Raw genomic sequence first — 17,944 nt, 5'->3', positions numbered from 1 at the left:
GAAACAGAACCCATCATGAGAAACACTGTGGACTGCGAGCCTTCACCAGACTGGACGCGAACAGCATGCTCAACAATGACCTAACAGCAGCGTCAAAGAACGGGTGCCATCTCGGACAGGACTGTGTTCCTTCCTTGCTTGTTGCTGATGATTTATTCAAACGACCATCTTAAAAAGAATTACCTTTAGAAGGTGATATGCTTCTAGCTTAAAACACAGAAGCACGTTCTCTAAATCTTTGTGGTACGATGCCAAGCCCTCAATAAATTAACTACCCTTGAGTGACAGACATAAAGCTCCCTCTAGGGGTAGGGTGTCCCTATCAGACTGTCAGGTGAAGTCCAATACACCTTCAATCTCACTTGCACCTGTCACAAGGAACTCTCCTGTTTTCTCCCCACAAAACCCAATCGGATGGGACACCTGGCCCTGAGCCCGGGGCAGCGTGTCTTCTTGTTTGCTCTGCCACAGTCCAGCAAAGTCACCCGATGCAGTCCTGAGGTCTATCCTGAGCTCTGGGGTTGGATACGACAGTGAGGTCATCCGTGCAGGAGGCAGGCTCAGCTGTGGCCTAAGGCCGTGCTCCACAATGGTGCGACCATCACCTTCCCTTTTAAAGTGTGTACGTTAGGCCGCTCTAAAACCTGTCAATGAATTGGGTGAGATGGAGACATTTGCTCACAAAACATAGTGCCTCCGTTTCAGAACCATAAAGTAGTGCCAACGTACACTATCTGATGTCCCATTACCTGCAAAAACGGTCAGACCGACATCAGCAACAAATGGGCACCCCGGGACAGCTTCCTACCAACTCTCAGCACCACATCCTAGAATTCATGTGGTTGTGTCCCCTGTGCAAATGTTGTCTCTGAGAAAAAAATTCTAAGAGTGTCTGTGATTTGGTGTCTCAACCAAGATGTTAAAACACAGGAATCCACCCAATCCCATGTGTCTCCTGCTGACAAACTTGATCTTACTGATTCTCATTCTCTCTCTCTCTGTCTCTCTCTCTCATGCACACACAACATATGCTTGTTTCCATTTATCGTATGTGTGACGATCTAAACTACGTGGTATATCTCTAACTACGTGGCCGTATTTATTCTCAACAGCGGGGCAGTGGCTTTCTCGTTACTAGTCAGGTCCCGGGGAACCCATTCCCACTGCTCTTGCTTCCGAGTGGTGAACTCATGCACCCTGTCGCTCCTGTGAGATTCTGTGGTTGGGATACCAGCTCCTGGCTCCCCGAGCGGTTCTCACACTGGTGGAGGGCACCGCCGACCCCGTGGAGTCCGCCGAGCCCTGCGGAGCCCTGCACGCCAGCTCTGTGGTCCCTTTTCAGGTCTCTCAGATCTTTCAGGGACACGAGACAGATTAGAGCAAGAGGCCTTGGTGTGTAAATATGTGTGAGAGTGAAAAGTGAAAGGGAGGACTCCTAAAGAGGTGTAAGTCATTTGAAATAAAAACATTTCCGAACTTCTGGGTTATACCACACGATCAACTTGCCATGCTAAGTGTTATTACAGCATTTTCCTAAGTTGATGCCCAGACTTTTTAATGCAGCAAGACATGATGTGTGCCTTAATGTGGTGGTTTTTTACTCTGTAATGAAGTGAAAAGTCATATATAAATATAAGCATTCAGAACATTTTTTTTTTTTTGGTATGTGCCCCTAGCAGGAACCGAACCCGGGACTCTCTGGTCCGCAGGCCTATGCTCCAACCGCTGAGCCAAACCGGCCAGGGCTCAGAACAATTTTATAGAGGGCTGTCCTCCCTGGAAACAGTCTGATATTGACAGGCTTGGTCTTTCAGGCGACAGAGTTGCAACTCTGGGTTCACTGTGAAAGACGTGACATCGGAGAGACTCCTCTGTCGTTCCTGTCTCCCTGATCGTATACTGATTACGAGTAGTTCTGTGGTTGTTGTGAATGTGCACACACACGATTTATTTTCTTGTCAGCTGTATATCTAAGAGCATGACTTCCAGACCAGACTGCCTGGGTTCAAACCCTCATGTCGTCACTCACTGTGTGACCTTGGGCACGTTATCTAACTTATCCGCGGCTCAGATTCCTGACTGGCAAAGATGCGAACAATAATCCGTACTCCACAGGCCGCTGAGGATGGCATGAATGGCCACGAGAAGTCCTCGGACGGGGCCCAGTGCGGAAGCCTCACATTGCTTCTCTCCTACCTCCTCGCACACGGCAGTGTAGCTTTTGCTTTCTAACGCTAGTCCGTGTTAACTAAAATATGCCTTGCCCTCTGCAAATCTTAATAAGGGAAAATACGGATCTAAACTCGGATAGGTTCGAATTTGTTTCTGTAGTCCTGCTGCTATGACAGCAGAAAGAACTAAAACAATGCAGACCCTTTTTAAAACACCCGCTTTGAACAGTCTGTAGGGTAGTGATGAGAGAGAAATGAATAATGCATCCTTTTCCATCTCGTCTCCCATTTTGAGAAAAAACACACACACACAAAACAATGGCTTTTTCAGTTGCCTGCTTGAGTAGCAGGGACATGCTCTTAGTTACGGGATCTGAGTTTTCCTGGTGCAAAAATCACGGACAGACACTCACGTCCTGAGCCGTGTCTTTCGGGGCACCAGTACCTCTCCCCTGCAGGGGACGGTGATGAGGGCGCGTCAGCCGGGTGTGGCACTCTGCATCACCTCCTCTGGAGACAGAAATTTCTAAATCAAGCAGTGTAGGTCGATGGTTTGAAAAATGTCTGCCAATGAAAGATCTAATTTTGCACAACTCCACTGTCCAGAACAAGCGTGGGGAGCATGTGACCCCGGAGCAGGGAAGTGTTCTGCGCACAAGGGGGAGGACATGAACTACCCTTCTCCCGGGTACTTCTTTGCAGAGAGCTCTTTGCAGAGCCCACCCCTCCGAAATGAAGAGAGGGACCGTCCTGACGCACAAGAAAAAAACACATAAGCTGGGAAAGTTCCTGTTGACAGACTGGTGGCGGAGAAGCTCTGGGCTTATCTGTGATGGGCCTGGGGTTCAAAGACACCCCGACTGGAGCCCTGAGATTTCTGGCAGGGTGAGCTAGACCCTGCTCTCCACTTCCCGCGGGCATGTGGGGGCAGATGAGGGGTGACTTTTATGATCGGTAATTCATCTCGTGTGACATCGTGTGGACACACTGCCTGCAAACCGTCGCTGGTAGCTGGACGGGCTGGACTCTGTTCAGCAGGGGGACAGTAACGACCTCTGTGTGACTGGTTGAGATTTCCACTTCCAGAAAGTTTAAAATCACACGAAGATTTTGACTAAGAGAAGCAAAATCAAAGACATTGAGGCCAAGTTCAGACCCTTTAGTCTCCTGCACTTTGGTTTTGACTCACCCCGGACCGCCTAGATCGTCACCATTACCAAGTCACCTTCCCGGGGGTCCTCGCCCGTCAGACACAGAGCCCGGGCCACAGGCAGACTAGATCTGCTCATGGCTTTGTCGCCATCCAACCTCTCAGACGAGGGGAACAGCAGCAAAGAGCAAGCTATGACATAGATATTATCAGCACTGTTATCTTTCTAGTTGAAAATGATGTAAAGCCTATAGCACGCGGAGCATTTGAAGAAGCATAACTTCCACTTCTGTATAAAAGCAAACTATTTTCTGGCTGCCAAAAGACTACCGAGATGACGGAAAGCAAGGTTTCTGTGCCGGCTGGATTTTTTAAATGTGACGTCAGTAAAAAGGGCTGAATCAAGTTTTTATAATTTGTATCTGAACTTGAACGGATTCAAATTCACACACGTGTGCCTGACACGTCCTCTGATCTTTTAATTGGTAGTAGAAAATTCACAAAGTTGGTTTTTAGCTCTACATGTTGAAATGCCCCTTCACTTATCAATGAATTAAGTTCCTTTATTTGGGAATTTTTAAGAATTGGAATAAGCTAAAATTTACTACCTACAAAAGGAGTTTGTTAGTAAATGAATACTTCAAGCATCATAGGGAGAAATGTTAGCATGTCCAAGAGAAACTTATTTAAGCCTTTCTCTTACATAAAAAATTTAAGATGTTGATTGAGTAGTATTTATATCTATTCATTAAAGTATACCTAGGGACTTTTATTTGCTATAATATCCTGGCAGTACTTATTAACTTTGGTATGGCAGAATATTCCACATTTTAAAATAATAAGACTGTGTTTTTATATGTATCATTTAATACTTTTATTAATTAGTTTCCCCACTAGTCCAATGAATGAGACTGTAGACAGTATTTAAAATGTAGTAAGAGGACCAGAAGCATGCATTTATATTTTACTTAATCATTAACAACTGACTGTACTGTTCATTTTTATAGATGTTGACACATTTTTCTATTTATTTTTCTTCCGATCACCTACTTGTAGGTCTTTCATGACTTTGACCCTAGTCAGGAAAATGGGGGGAAGGAGCAAGCCAGGCGGGTCCCCATTAACTATAAAGGGAAAATGGTCTAGGTAGGCAAAGAGGAAGACGCACCTGAAAAGAATTTTAATTTTTGAAGTTAAATTGAGATGCTCCAATGAGCTCAAATATCTTGGTTTTGATTAATCAACGAACAAGTTAATCAAATATCAATTTAGATTAATTAGTTATTAAGCAAATGGCATCCCTATTTTTGTCAATGATTTTGTCATCTGATGACTTGGGCTCAAAAACCTTGGATATTTTCTACATCTTCCTGTTCCTTATCACCCATATACAGTATGTCCATTCCCTGAACTTCTTTTTATTGGTTGATTCCCTTCCTAGACAGCCATACTATTTTGGGCGCCTAGCATCTCAGTTTTCTAACTCCTCATCAAGCCATCCTGAACAGCGCTACCAGATTAATCTTCCTAAAAGGCCACCTTGGGTAGGCCGCCAACTTGTTCAAGACCAGAAGAGGGTCCCCACCATCTCTGCTACCCTACGGGAGGAGAGCAATTCCCTCGCGCACTCGGGGCCTCGGCGATCCGGCCCTTACCTGCCCCTCTACCTGCACCCCTCACTACAACCCACACGAGCCCTCTCTCTCCCACGGCCTAACAACTTCCCTTGCTCTCTCTTCTTGCTTCGCCACTGCCTCCTCCTTTCTTCTGGCTGTCCCATGTAAACAGACTTCATTTTTTGACCTTCATCAAATATCGACCCCTCAAGGAAACTTCCTCACCACAGTCCCATCTCCCAGGAACCTCTTCCTCCTAGAACTACTCTCACAGCCTAAGCCATGCACATGAGTGTCAGAGAATGACACTGATAATGTGTAGTCTGCTCCATACATATCGTGGGTCCCCTGCTAGGCTGTGACTTCTGAGAGCACGGACTTTGCCTTCTACTACGAGGGCAAAGTGGTCAGTGATCAGGTAACATCCATTTAGTGAAAGATGAACATCAACATGAAACCCGAACCGTGTGTTTCACATGCACAGGAAGGAAATGCAGGAGCACAGCTACAGCCACGATCACAGACACGGGGGAAGGTTAAGGAGCATCATGAGAGAAGGATTATGAGTATCACCGCCCAACACCGAGAGTTAGCACAGAACGAGCTCATATTATAACGTATTGTTAGTAATTGCGTAGCTCTGACCGCATAGCTGTTTCTTCCAGAGAAAGAGATTATAGGGCTAATTAATTTGTCAAATGATTATGAAATAAACCTAGTATTCTGAATACCCAGGGAATGACCCCCTAGAAACCTAGCCATTTGGACACACAAAATCGGGCCGGGGGCAGTAGGAAGAACACACTTTTTGGAGTGGTTCGAATCTCTGCTCCCCGTTTCTCAGTTCTGTACCTTGGGGAAGACAAGGTACCCTCCTCGAGCCTCAGTGACCTATTGGGGAACACCAAGGGCAGCGGCGTGGCTCCGTAGCAGCGTGTGCAGAACGCCTGGCACGGGGCCTGGCCTGCGACAGGCAGCCTGGTACAAGCTAGCTGCTTGCTACCTTTTCTGCACCGCCTCCGGCCTCTCAGAGCCGGGGCACGCCCGTCCGCCTCTGCTCTTTCCTTCACAGCGTCCAGGAAGCGAGGCCAGAAAGAATGTGAGATTCTCCTGTGGTTTCTAACAGCAGAGCTTCGTGTGCTCAGTATTCGGGAGGAACCTGGTGTCACCTCCGCATGTGACTGAGCCGTCAGCTGGTAGGATCAGATCAACAGGGGGTCTTGAGAAAAGGTCACGGGACCATGCCGGGTCATTCTGCTATGTAAGAGCTACACGGTTTCCCACAGTGCTTTGGAGTTTATTTGCTACATGTTCATCTCTATACGACCATTTGAATGGGTTATGTTGACTCACCCACTCAAAGACCTCACATAACTGCTGCAAATGTTGCCATCTGATGTCCTTGCAGTAGACATCTCAGTGGCCAAACTGGATCTAGGATGTCCAATAGGTCTTGCTTTTTTGCTAGCTTTACTCTAAAACATATTGTTTTTGCCCCTTTTCTGCTGCCTGGAGAAACGTTTTCTGTCACAAGTGTCTACGTACAAGTTCTTCTTGTACCTTCTCCAGCTAAGTGCCCACAGCAGAGAATCTGAGAAACTCCTGAGCCTCTGTGTTCGCTTCAACTGTGTTCATCCCGGGCTTCGAAGAACGCCTTTCCCTCCATCAGGGGGTCCATGAAAACACTGCCTCTTCAAACTCCGATCTGGTAACTGTCTCGACTTAGGCAAATATAAATGACGGCGGTGATGGATTTAACAGGAAGGTAATAAAGTTTAAGCCTTAGGGCCGCTCACTCGTGTGAGTTCCTTCCAAGCCCAGTGAGAGGTCTGGCAACAAGTTCACACGATCTGATGTTTTTAAAAGTTGCCAAAGTAAAATATTTTGAGATTCTTTTTCTTGAACAGAGTCCCCTACATCGAATAAGCTTTGGGCCCAATATACCAGGATCTGCCCTGGCTGTCGGTCAAAATGAACTCTCCTACTGTGCTTTCAATTTTGCCCTGTTCAATACGGCTCAGACTCTGTGAGCCAGGAACTGAAACTCAGAAATATTTTTTGTTATACGAAGATGCCAGTTATAATAATTTTTGGTAACAAAATTTATTTAATGAATCAACTTGAAAATACTTGTCAGATTACTGTACATACTGTAATTTGCAATCAATCACGTCATGTTAGTTCATTAAGCAGTTTTAATTCCTCAGACATTCTGTGATACTGAGTTTCCTCTCTCATGATGAAATGTTCTTAGAAAACGATGTCAGAGCATCACACTGAAATGTAAACAGGACATTCGAAATATATAATAACCTTTAAACAAGATGCTTACCTATGTCTAAAATCTTTATTTCTTGGTGGAAGCAGATAAAAGAGGTAAAAAGCACAGTTAGAAAAGGTTTCTACAATATAATGAGTTGAATGCTGAGATTTAAATTATTTGTATGGAAAACTGCCAACTTAAACAGAAATAACACTGGAAATAAGTTTTGTAGGTCAAGGCTTATCAAATAATTTACAGAAGTGAATGATTTCGATAATCACACTTAAATGAACATAGCAAAGACAATAATTTGTTACTGTAACTATTGGCATTCTGGGTAATCAGGTAGGAAAATAATTGTAGGAAAATATTTTATGCCTTCCTTTTTTCAACCCCTGTGAAATAAAAGAGTAACAATATATATCACAAGGTTAGTCTAAAGACAACCAAAGAGATTTAGAAATTATACTTCTATCCTACTGGAGAACAGGAAATTCAGTGCAACCAGAGAGACATTTTATGTATTAGGTCACTTTATACTTGTTCATATATTTACTGCAAAATATATACATGTTTTGCTTTTCCTAGCTTTAACCAAGAATCCAGCTTCTTTCTAGGGAGAGTTGTAAACATTGGGGAAGGCATGTATAAACAAATAAATGAGGACATTCAGATTTAACTTTTTTTTTTTTTTGCAAAGGCCTGCTTAGCTTTCATTAAAATCCCAAACGAAGGAAAGACGTACCTCAGTTCCAGCACACTGGTCACATTTCCCGAAGGGAATATTCGGCGCACGTAGTTGAAATCCCCCACGTACAGACTGCCGTCGATGCCACAGGCCAGCGCCACGGGGGCCAGCAGTTTATTGCCGTCCGCCTGCCCGTTGCAACTGGGGCACGAGATGCTGCGCCTGCGCCCATTGCCCATGATGCTGCTGACCACGGGGGGCTGCTGGGAGATGAACTGGTTTTCCCCATTTCCCTTGTACAGAATACCTAGAAGAGACGAAACACGTTGCTCTTGTGGCCGGAAGCATAAGGATGAGCAGTGGACGAGTTTACTCCAGGTCTAACTAGCATCCGCTGCCATGAAGGTTTGGACTAGAAACACTTTTCTTTCAAGTTCCATTGGAAAGAACTCCACTCAATTACCTTCTGTACAATATCCTATGACAAAATACACAGGGTGAATGCCCAAATGCCATCAAGGAGGAATTTAAATGCCCAAATGCCATCAAGGAGGAACTTAAAGACTGTCTGGTGAAAGAAACAGAGGACTAACAAGAAAGATGAGAAACCCACGTTCTCCACATCAGTGATTCTCAAACTTGGCTACACCTCGGCACTGACTGGGGAGCTGAGGAAACTACCACTGCTCAGATCTCACCCCAAGATTCTGACCTAATTGGTGTGGGGTACCACCTGGGCAATGAGATTTTAGAAAACTCTCCAAAAGACCCTAATGTACAACCAAGTTTGAGATCCATGCTCTACATAATGTTCTTTAGGGGATAACAAGTTTACCTGTTAAATGATGTTGAAAATATTATAACTTGATACAATTAACAAAATTGTGCACCATAATATGAATTTTTTCCTTAAGAGTTTTTTTTCACTGGCGTTTATTTATTTTTTAGAGAGAGGGAGAGGGGGCGAGAGAGAGAGAGAGAGAGAGAGAGCGAGAGAGAGAGAGACTTCGATTTGTTGTTCCATTTATTTATGCATTCATTGGTTGATTCTTGTCTGTGCCCTGACCAGAGATTGAACTTACAACCTTGGCATACTGGGACAATGCTCTACCCAACTGAGCTACCTGGCCAGGGCCCATCATTGTTTTTTTTTTTTTTTAAAGTCATAAGTACTTTATGAAAAACAAAGTTAGAAAGTGTATAGCAAACCCCCAATATTCTACTACACTGTCAAATAATATACAGCTTGCTTAGACGCTTGTTTGATATAAGAAGGCACAGTCTGGCCCGTGTGGCTCAGTGGATTGAGCATCGTCCCATGAACTGAGAGGTCCCGGTTCCATTCCAGGTCAGGGCACATGCCCGGGTTGTGGGCTTGATCCTCAGTAGGGGGCGTGCAGGAGGCAGCTGATTAATGTTTCTCTCTCACATCAATGTTTCTTTCTCTCCCTTCCTCTCTCTAATTAATCAATAAAAAACATATTAAAAAAAAAAAGAAGGCACATATTGACAGTTATTCAAAATTTCAAACTGTTGTGGAAGGGCCAATTATTTAAAGTGAATTCTCCTTTACAGCATGAATGTGCCAATACTTTCAAGAAGACGCCATGCTAATCTATTCCTTTATGGTCTTCAATGAAAATCTGAGAAAAATCCCAAATGAATATTACATATTTTCATAGTTAGAAAGTAGACTTGAGCTGAGATTCTAATTTTAGTCATTCACCAGGATTATATATATAGATCAATGGCTCCAATTCAGTCTGATGCCTTGTGCATGGTCCGCTGTCCTTGTCCTGTGTGTATTTCATGACCCTTCTTGACGTGCTATCTGCATACACCACCTGCTGCTTTGACTTTCGGGCACATTACACGTAATGAATGGTCTACCCTGCGAAGCAGCTTCTCCAAGCCAACGCGCATATATTTTTTTTAGCAGATAAACTGTTAGAATCAGTCTCGTGAAAGCACAGACAGGAAACTTGAGAGAGCATTTTTTTCCCTCCCAGTTTGGGGGAATTTTAAAGTGAAGAAGAGATCAAAATAATTATGCTCCCCTTACAGCTCAGCACATTTTAGGGGGATTCCAGGATTACTTTTTTTAATGCGTTGCTATTTGGGCGATGTTACATAAGAACATCAGGAAAGATAAAACAGGTTTGTTCATAGTTAAGGAAAAATGACCCAAGGAAGACTAGATCATGACAACAGATCAAATGCATTTTGCCTTGAATATTCAAAGAATACATTAATGAGACCCAAGCTCCTTCTTTGTGTGATTATGTTATTTGACAATTGTGGAATCACAATCTCCTAGGAGAGCCGGTTTCGTGGTTTCCATCAGAAGAATCCTGCCCTACTGTGTCTGGCTTGCTCAGTCACTGCTTTGAATGACTGGTCTCGCACGGCCCTCCTCTAGTATGACAGAAGAGAAAGGTGAGCACTGGAATATTTATTTCCACGTTGCAGGCGCCTGCACAAAGCCTGCCACCGTCTGCATTTCCGCCTTCCCTTCCTCCCGAAGGTATTTTCATCCCTCTTGTCGTGAGTGCACGGCACTGTTTCTTCAGTTGGACACCTGTCACTTTGGCCCGTCCCTGCTTGCACGCTGTTCTTGGGTAAATTCTGAAATCACATTCAGTTCGCTCCACAGACAGCTTACCTCACATTTCAAAGTAACATCTAGTTTGTAATTTAGAACATGTTTTTGGAGGGCAGGATTTTGCGTAGTCCACTTTTTACACCTGAGCTGATACTTTAATAAAAGCGAACTACAGGTTATTCTGGGAGAGAGAGAGAGAGAGAGAGAGAGAGAGAATTTTTATCCCATATACCTACACAGAATAGCTACGAGCTCCCTAACCCACCTGAACACTCTCCTGAGTGCTGGGTGTCATCACAGGGCCGAATGACAGGGTACGGGCTTTCCTGACGCCCTTTGCTTGTCGTCTCCCTACTGGGTCCTAGTCTCTTGGGTGACACCCTGGGGCTAACTGGTTAACCTGACCCTATATTCTCATAATACCTAAAGTGCACCCAGAGCGGTTTCCCCTCGTTTTGTTTGTAAAGACCTTCTGAAGGTATACAGCCCATCCTGTGAACTGTGGTTTAAGTAATTTCATCAAGAGCAGCTACCAGCATTGGTTAGCACACGGCTTTGCATTCTGAAAGACCACGACGAAGCCTGTGTCACTAATGTCACACACTGAAGCTACCGCTGCCCAGGCACGGTGACACTGAGACAGAACGCAGGCAGCGCCCTCCTTGGCAGGGAGCTGCCCTTTTCCAACGTGTGTGCTACGTGGGCACCAGTCATCGGCTCTGCTCCCAAACTTCCGGTGCAAAGGGAACCGCAACCCGATGTCCAGGACACCGTTAGAAAGGGAGCAGAGCTTAGTGCTGCTGGACGGTCGGTGCGAAGGGTTTTTCTGTTTTGTTTCTTACACTGACGGGCTCAGTCCTGTTCTCTTCTGGAGGTAAGACATCACTGCTTTAGACTGAGTATGTTTGCAGGGTTAAAATGCATCCTCTCCAAACTGGATATGCATATTTTTAAAAAGAATAAATATCGAGGCAACATTAATCTGGAAAAACGACCATTAATCATAGTCAAATATTTAGTTCTACTGAATGTTAAGTTCAACATTCTGAACTGTCCAAAACTGGTGCCCAGGCAGAGCCAGACAGACCGCTTCATCCAGGCCGAAGCCCCTCCCTGGCATCTGCAGAGGGAAAGCGAAGTTACCAGCACGATGCGCTTCAGGGCAGGAGTCTAGAGTAAGTGACCTAAACGTCCTGCTTTTCCCGCAAGTACTTAGCAATTATCCGAGATGTAGTCCGCATGTGGACAAAATTTAAAGACAACAGAATTTGTTCAGTATAAATTATATTCTTTAAAGATTAAGCTGGTCAAAATTTTTTTTACATTCTCACCCGAGGATATTTTTCCATCTATCTTCAGATAGAGTGGGAGGGAGGGAGAGAGAGGGAGAGGAACATTGACATGAGAGGGACACATCGACTGGTTGCCTCCCGCACGACCCCAACCAGGGCCGGGGACAAATTGCAACCGAGGTCCGTGCCCTTGACTGGAATTGGTTCGAGGGCTGATGCTTTAACGGCTGAGCCAAACTGGGCTAAGCTGGTCAAATTTTGCAAGTAATTTATTACTTTTGGTTTGTGATAGCTAAAATTTTTTTTTCCCCCCAGAACATATTCATTTGCATTTTATATAAAGTCTACTCCAAGTTTTATTCTGGATTCTTGCTTTTTTCCCCCTTCAGATGATTCATTAATTTTCCCCTAATATTTGAAAAGTCAAATAACAGTATATGGAACCCAATTTGAGTGTAAGAATATTTTTTTCTTAAATATACTCTAAGATCTATTAGAATGATGTCTAAGATCAATTAGATATATTTTGGTAAAGTAACATAAATTTTTATTTTTTCTTTACTTAAAAAGAAAATCCCCCGCCCTGGCCGGTTTGGCTCAGCGGTTAGAGCATCGGCCTGCGGTCTGGAGAGACCCGGGTTCCGTTCCCGCTAAGGGCATGTACCTCGGTTGCAGTTTGTCCCCGGCCCTGGTTGGTTATGCGGGTGGCAGCCACTCGATGTGTCTCTTTCACATCGATGTTTCTCTCTCTCTCTCTCTCCCTCCCACTCTATCTGTACAAAAAAATGGAAAAATGTCCTCGGGTGAGGATAAAAAAAAAGAAAATCCCCGTCCCTCCATTCTGGCTAAACCTCCCAAGAGCACTCTGCATCAAATCACTGTACAGTCAGATGCTCCTGAGTGATGAATCCGCCTTTCAATGCAGCGCCCAAGCCAGTCACTTACACTCTAGCGGGAAACTGTTTTGGTGATGAATGCATGAACATTTAAAAATTTGTTAATAGAGTATTGTCCAGTTCCCACTTCAGGCTTTTATAGACTTTAAAAGTACAGTTGGCCCTTGAACATGGATTTGACTGCTCAGATCTACTGATACATGGATTTTTTTCCCAATAAATATGTACAGTACTGTAAATGTATCCTCTCTCCCTATGACTTCTTTTCTTCTAAGAGCAGATCATTTAAAAAAAAAAATTTATTGATTTATTTTGTGAGAGAGAGAGGAAGGGAGAGAAACATCAAAGTGACGGTGAAATCTACCGGCTGCCTCCTGCACGCCCCCTACTGGGGATCAAGCCTGCGACTCCGACACGTGCCCTGACTGGGAATCGAACTGGCAACGTTTCAGTGAATAGGATGATACCCAACCCACTGAGCCACACCAGCCAGGGCCCTTCTGACTTTCTTAATAACATTTTATTTTCTCTAGGTGACTTTATTATAAAAATATTGTATCTAATCAGTTGTGTTTTGGGGGAGTCAAAATTAGACGCAGACTTTTCACTGTGCAAGGGATTGGTGTCCCCAACATCCCTGTCGTTCAAGGGTCAATTGTATATCCTTAGTCTTTTCCACTAATTTTAATCCTACCGCATCTATGGAATAAAATGTTGCTGCAATCTAATCAGCCTGGAGGTAAGCAATATTAACTATCTGTGAACAAGGTCTTACCATTCTGAACATCCAACACATGGTGTTTATCCAGTGTCCATCCGCCCATGTTGGAAGCATCTAGCTCGTAGCCTTGCAGGACGGCCGTCCTCTTTTCCCACAGAGTCAGGTCCAAGCACGACTCATACTCGTATCCAACTGACACTGGAATCAAGACAAGCCACAGTCCCCTTGTCATGACAGCAGACATACACTTCACCCCATCGTTCTGATAAACCTGCTTTTCCACAGTTGTGTTCTGAGACCATATTTCCATTTGCTTATGGGCAGAGTTTAGTTTTTTACATGAGAAGATTTGATCACATAAAATATGTTTTTCTGAAAAAAATGATCTCCGAATATTATTTTTGTATTGATTTAATAGAAAAGTAGCATATATATTTTTTTGGGGGGGGGGGCTGGTTGAGTAATTAGATCAGATAAATCAGCCCCAAATGGTGATCAGATGATAACCTCTAAAAATCACGTTTGCTCTCTGAATTATTAGAGCTATTTAGTTTCTGAGAGTATTAAGTTATGGACAACAATACATTAAGTTATGGATTCAATACAGCAAAAAAGCCATGTTATGACATTCTATTCATGTTAACAGGAATGAACAATAAAATTCACAGTCAATTCATATGAAGAAATCATAAAAGAAAAACCTCAGAGTTTAAGATGAAGTGTGGATTTCAAAACTGATGACAAAGTGAAGGGAGAAGTGGCAATTATCTGACTGATTTGAATTAATTCAAGTCCAAACTATATGTTAATTTCTGGAGTACAATGTTTGTTACAGAAAACGAATAGAACAAAACACATGTTATCCTCAGTTTTCGATGTTCTGAGGCTGAGTCTGATGCTAGTCTATGTATATCTCAACAAGTCCAGCTTCCATTACACTGTCCAGCCACCCAGTGAGGCAACCGGCTTGCCTGGTGTTTTAGGACTGTCCTTCCCAGTGACAATCCTACTGCCTTTCTTTCTGTCCATCTATTGGTTTCCATGGGTTACAATTATATTTCGGTTAGCTCTGATTTCAAGACAATTTTTTTTTTCGATGCCAAATATATGTCTATGGAACTTACCGACAGCTTCGGATAGACCATAGACCTTCTGATTATACGCATCTGTTTTATCCCATATGAAGGTGTAGGCCAAGTTCGGCGAGGCAGGAAACCACTTCTGGAAGAGCCTTCCAACGACAGCCACCATGAGGTGAACCTTCATCAGATTAAAGGGGATGACGGCCTGGGTCATGGTGATCTTGAGAACTGACTTATATCCGGCCGCTCTGGAGCTGAAGTAGGACAGTTTCAGGTCTGTCCCTGGAATCGTGGTTTCCTCGTGGAGGACCTAGGTTTGAATAAAGCAGAAGCTCCCAACTGTGATCCTGCGCAATCACGAGGTGAAATACATTGAAAAGAACCGAGTACGGCAACGGAGACGACAGAGTCACTGTTCGCAAATACCCATCTGAGCGCTTAGCTTATTCGACAGTTAGAAATGCTTCTGCTGCCAGCCCAGCTGTCCTCCTCCGAAAAGCTTCTTGTCATTCATCCTGAGTTCATCACCTCAGGTGTTACGCAGACAGCCGGCACCGTGACCGGAGCAGCAGGTGACATACACGCACGTGTTGGTTTATCGTCACACTGGGCTCTCACTAACCCATCTTCCACCCACTGCCCTGGAGGCTCGGAGCAGACATGGGTATGACGTCTGGCTCCGGACGGGGGTGGGGTCTGGGCCACAGACCTGGCCTCTGGCAGCCGGAAGCCCAATAAGGGATTAAACCTCTGCTCTGGCCTCATCCCCTCACCGGTCACAGTCTACAAAGATGGGAATGATAACAAAAAGGACCAGTGCACTTGGGTTACATTGTAGCACATTCCACACCCATGTCGAAAGGTAATCTATACTTAGTTAAACACTGAGCTAGGACTCACCACTGATCTCTGACATGACAGTAACTGAATTAATAGTTTCAAGCTGCATAAACTTTCCCTGAGCGAACAGCTAATGTATTACTGCAGGCACACAAAAGACACTCAATACACTGTTTGAATCGAAACTAGACTGTAAAACGTTAACATAATTACCTGCATAAGAATGATCTACTTTATACATTTTTTAAAAAAATCATACTCTTAACCCTACAATTTACCCATTGATGTGACTAGTTCAATGAATGCCAACAAATTTATAATGATGTATGCAAAATAGATTATGCCAAAATACTACTTAGTTTTTTTGAAAAATATATTTTACGTAGTAGATAAAAGTCTTCTTAAACAGTTCAGATTCTCCTTGTTAATACTCCTATTAGTTTGGTTAAACGGCCGCTCTCCAATGGCTTTCTACATATGCAGACGTCAAGGACTGCCTTCCATGTTAGAAAATCTTAGAACAGTCTTCAGTGTTTCTCTCCACCAACTCCTCTCAAGCAGAAACAGAAATGACGTATCTCTGGCGTCTCCACATTTTAATACCTTAAGTAGCAACCTGACACTGTGGGGGCAGCTGTCCCTTTCAGTGGAAACAATCGAATAGCTGCAAGTAGCCCAAGACAACGAACCGAACACACTTCCATTCTGTCTGTGATCAGCGTCGGCATGAAAACGGGCAGGACGATGCCCCCTTGTAGATTAAGAAGGCACTGCTATACCTGAATAGATGTGCCAATTTATTACAGTCGGGGTTCTTTACCAAACACATCAACTGAATTCAAACACAGACAGTCTTAGCAAAATAGTTTCTGAACATACAGAAACTTTTTAGAGGTCTGTTAGGCTTAGGGAGACCACTGCATTTAAGACTGACAGTATTTTTGTTGGATGTCGGGTGTGCGGTAAATAATCGAGACGGGACGCATTGTTCCCCAACCACTGGGGGAAATACCAATGGGTCAGTGTGAAAAACAGATTCTAGGTCTCCTGAACGGCCCTGAAAATACGAGTCATTGAAACCTAAGGTGTAAACTTTATTTTCTCTTATTTTCAAAATAATTTCTCACACATTTCATAGGTTTCTATAGGTAAGGCAATCTTTCATTAATACAGCTCCTGTGACCTTCGACGAACTGCTTCTCTGTCTCCAAATATCATGTGTTACCCTAATTTTAATAACTGATTATTGTCTTTGCCACCATTAACCTAGTTTCATGGAACACATACCTATAATTTAGTTCATTAAAACATGTGTTTCTCCTGTGTAATTTAGCTTGACCATGTTATTTGGCATTAGTGGGGAAAGCCAATCCGGCCAGAGGTGAAACATAAACCATTCCGCCTATTTTTGGCAGCTGTGTGATCTGCATTCCATCCTGGACCCCATTAAACATTCAGTTAGAAGTTACATCCTGCCAATTTTACGGTCTAAATCTCTGTCTAACCCATCCCCTCTTCTGCAAGTCCACTACCACTGTGACAGCTGGGCCCTCTCCATGTGTGCTGGACATGCATGGGACCACGGCGAGCACGGGCCTGGTCACTGATCTCTGTCACCTGAGACAGCTTTAGAGAAATGCTGCAAAGCCTCATGGGTTCCCTGGCTCCCTATCGCCTGAAAAATTCAAGGTCTACATTGTATCAGTATTTCAGGGCCTTCATAATCTGACCCCAGTCTTTCCCCTCATATGCCCTATATTCAAATTGCTCACCAGTTTTTATACTACTGTTGACTATTTGAAACCTGTTTTAATGACCTCGTTTGCTAGAAATTTACCACCTACAGACAGACACAGCCTCTTGGTAAAGTCTATTTTAGGACTGGCTAAGGAGTTCAGTTACTGAAGGCGGACCCTGGGGAGGGAGGATTAAATTGAATAGGTTCCAATGAGTTTCTTAAAACTTCAGCTCAAAGTCTGTTGAATGTGATGCAGTAAATGAATGAGGTGTCTCTTCTGCATCCTATTTGCCTGTGAGCGTTCTTGGATTTTATCATCCTAGACCTTGGCTCACCTCCGCTAACCCTTATCTATGCGCCCTCATCCGACGCGTTAAGTATGTCTATAAAGCTGATGACCTCCGCATTCACACCTCTACTTCCAACCTCTTCCCTGGTCTCCACTCTGCTACGATGCTACTTCTTACGAGCTCAACCCTAAGCGCTCTTCTCCAGACCACCACCATGTCCTCGGAGGACCACGGAGATGGTCTCCGGACTGGGCTCCTTGTTTCAACCTCCGGCGGCTTCTCACTCCACGCACGGAGCTCTTACCCTTGCCATGGTCTTCGTGGCTTGTGACTGTGTACCATGACCTGCCCTGCAGCCACACCTGCTGGCTTCTTCGCCATTCCTTGAACCAGCAAAGCGAGCTCTTCCTTTGAGGCATCTGAACTTGCTCTTTGCTCTGCCTGGAATGCTTCTATTTTAAGGTTTATTCTTTCACTTAACGTTTCTGCTGACATATCATGTTATCAAAGAGGTCTTCCCAAACCACGCTTTATAAAATCGCCCTCCATCCACGTGACCCTGCTTTAGTCTTTAAAAATAAGCCATATTTACAAC

General features: G+C 44.1%; 1 protein-coding gene across 1 annotated transcript in view; it reads right to left on the bottom strand.

Annotated features, from left to right (window-relative positions):
- TENM3 (teneurin transmembrane protein 3) overlaps positions 1 to 17,944 on the bottom strand; it is a 427,193-nt gene that overhangs the window by 42,946 nt on the left and 366,303 nt on the right. Inside the window, exons 18-20 of the mRNA XM_036250066.1 lie at positions 14,524 to 14,791; positions 13,454 to 13,597; positions 7,946 to 8,195 (exon numbers count right to left, since the gene is read on the bottom strand). Of these exons, the coding sequence (XP_036105959.1) occupies positions 7,946 to 8,195; positions 13,454 to 13,597; positions 14,524 to 14,791 (662 nt within the window). The remainder of the gene's footprint in view (positions 1 to 7,945; positions 8,196 to 13,453; positions 13,598 to 14,523; positions 14,792 to 17,944) is intronic.

This window comes from Molossus molossus, unplaced genomic scaffold (assembly GCF_014108415.1).
Source record: "Molossus molossus isolate mMolMol1 unplaced genomic scaffold, mMolMol1.p scaffold_m16_p_9, whole genome shotgun sequence".
Classification (NCBI taxonomy): Eukaryota; Metazoa; Chordata; class Mammalia; order Chiroptera; family Molossidae; genus Molossus; species Molossus molossus.
This window is presented reverse-complemented; position numbering and strand designations above follow the sequence as displayed.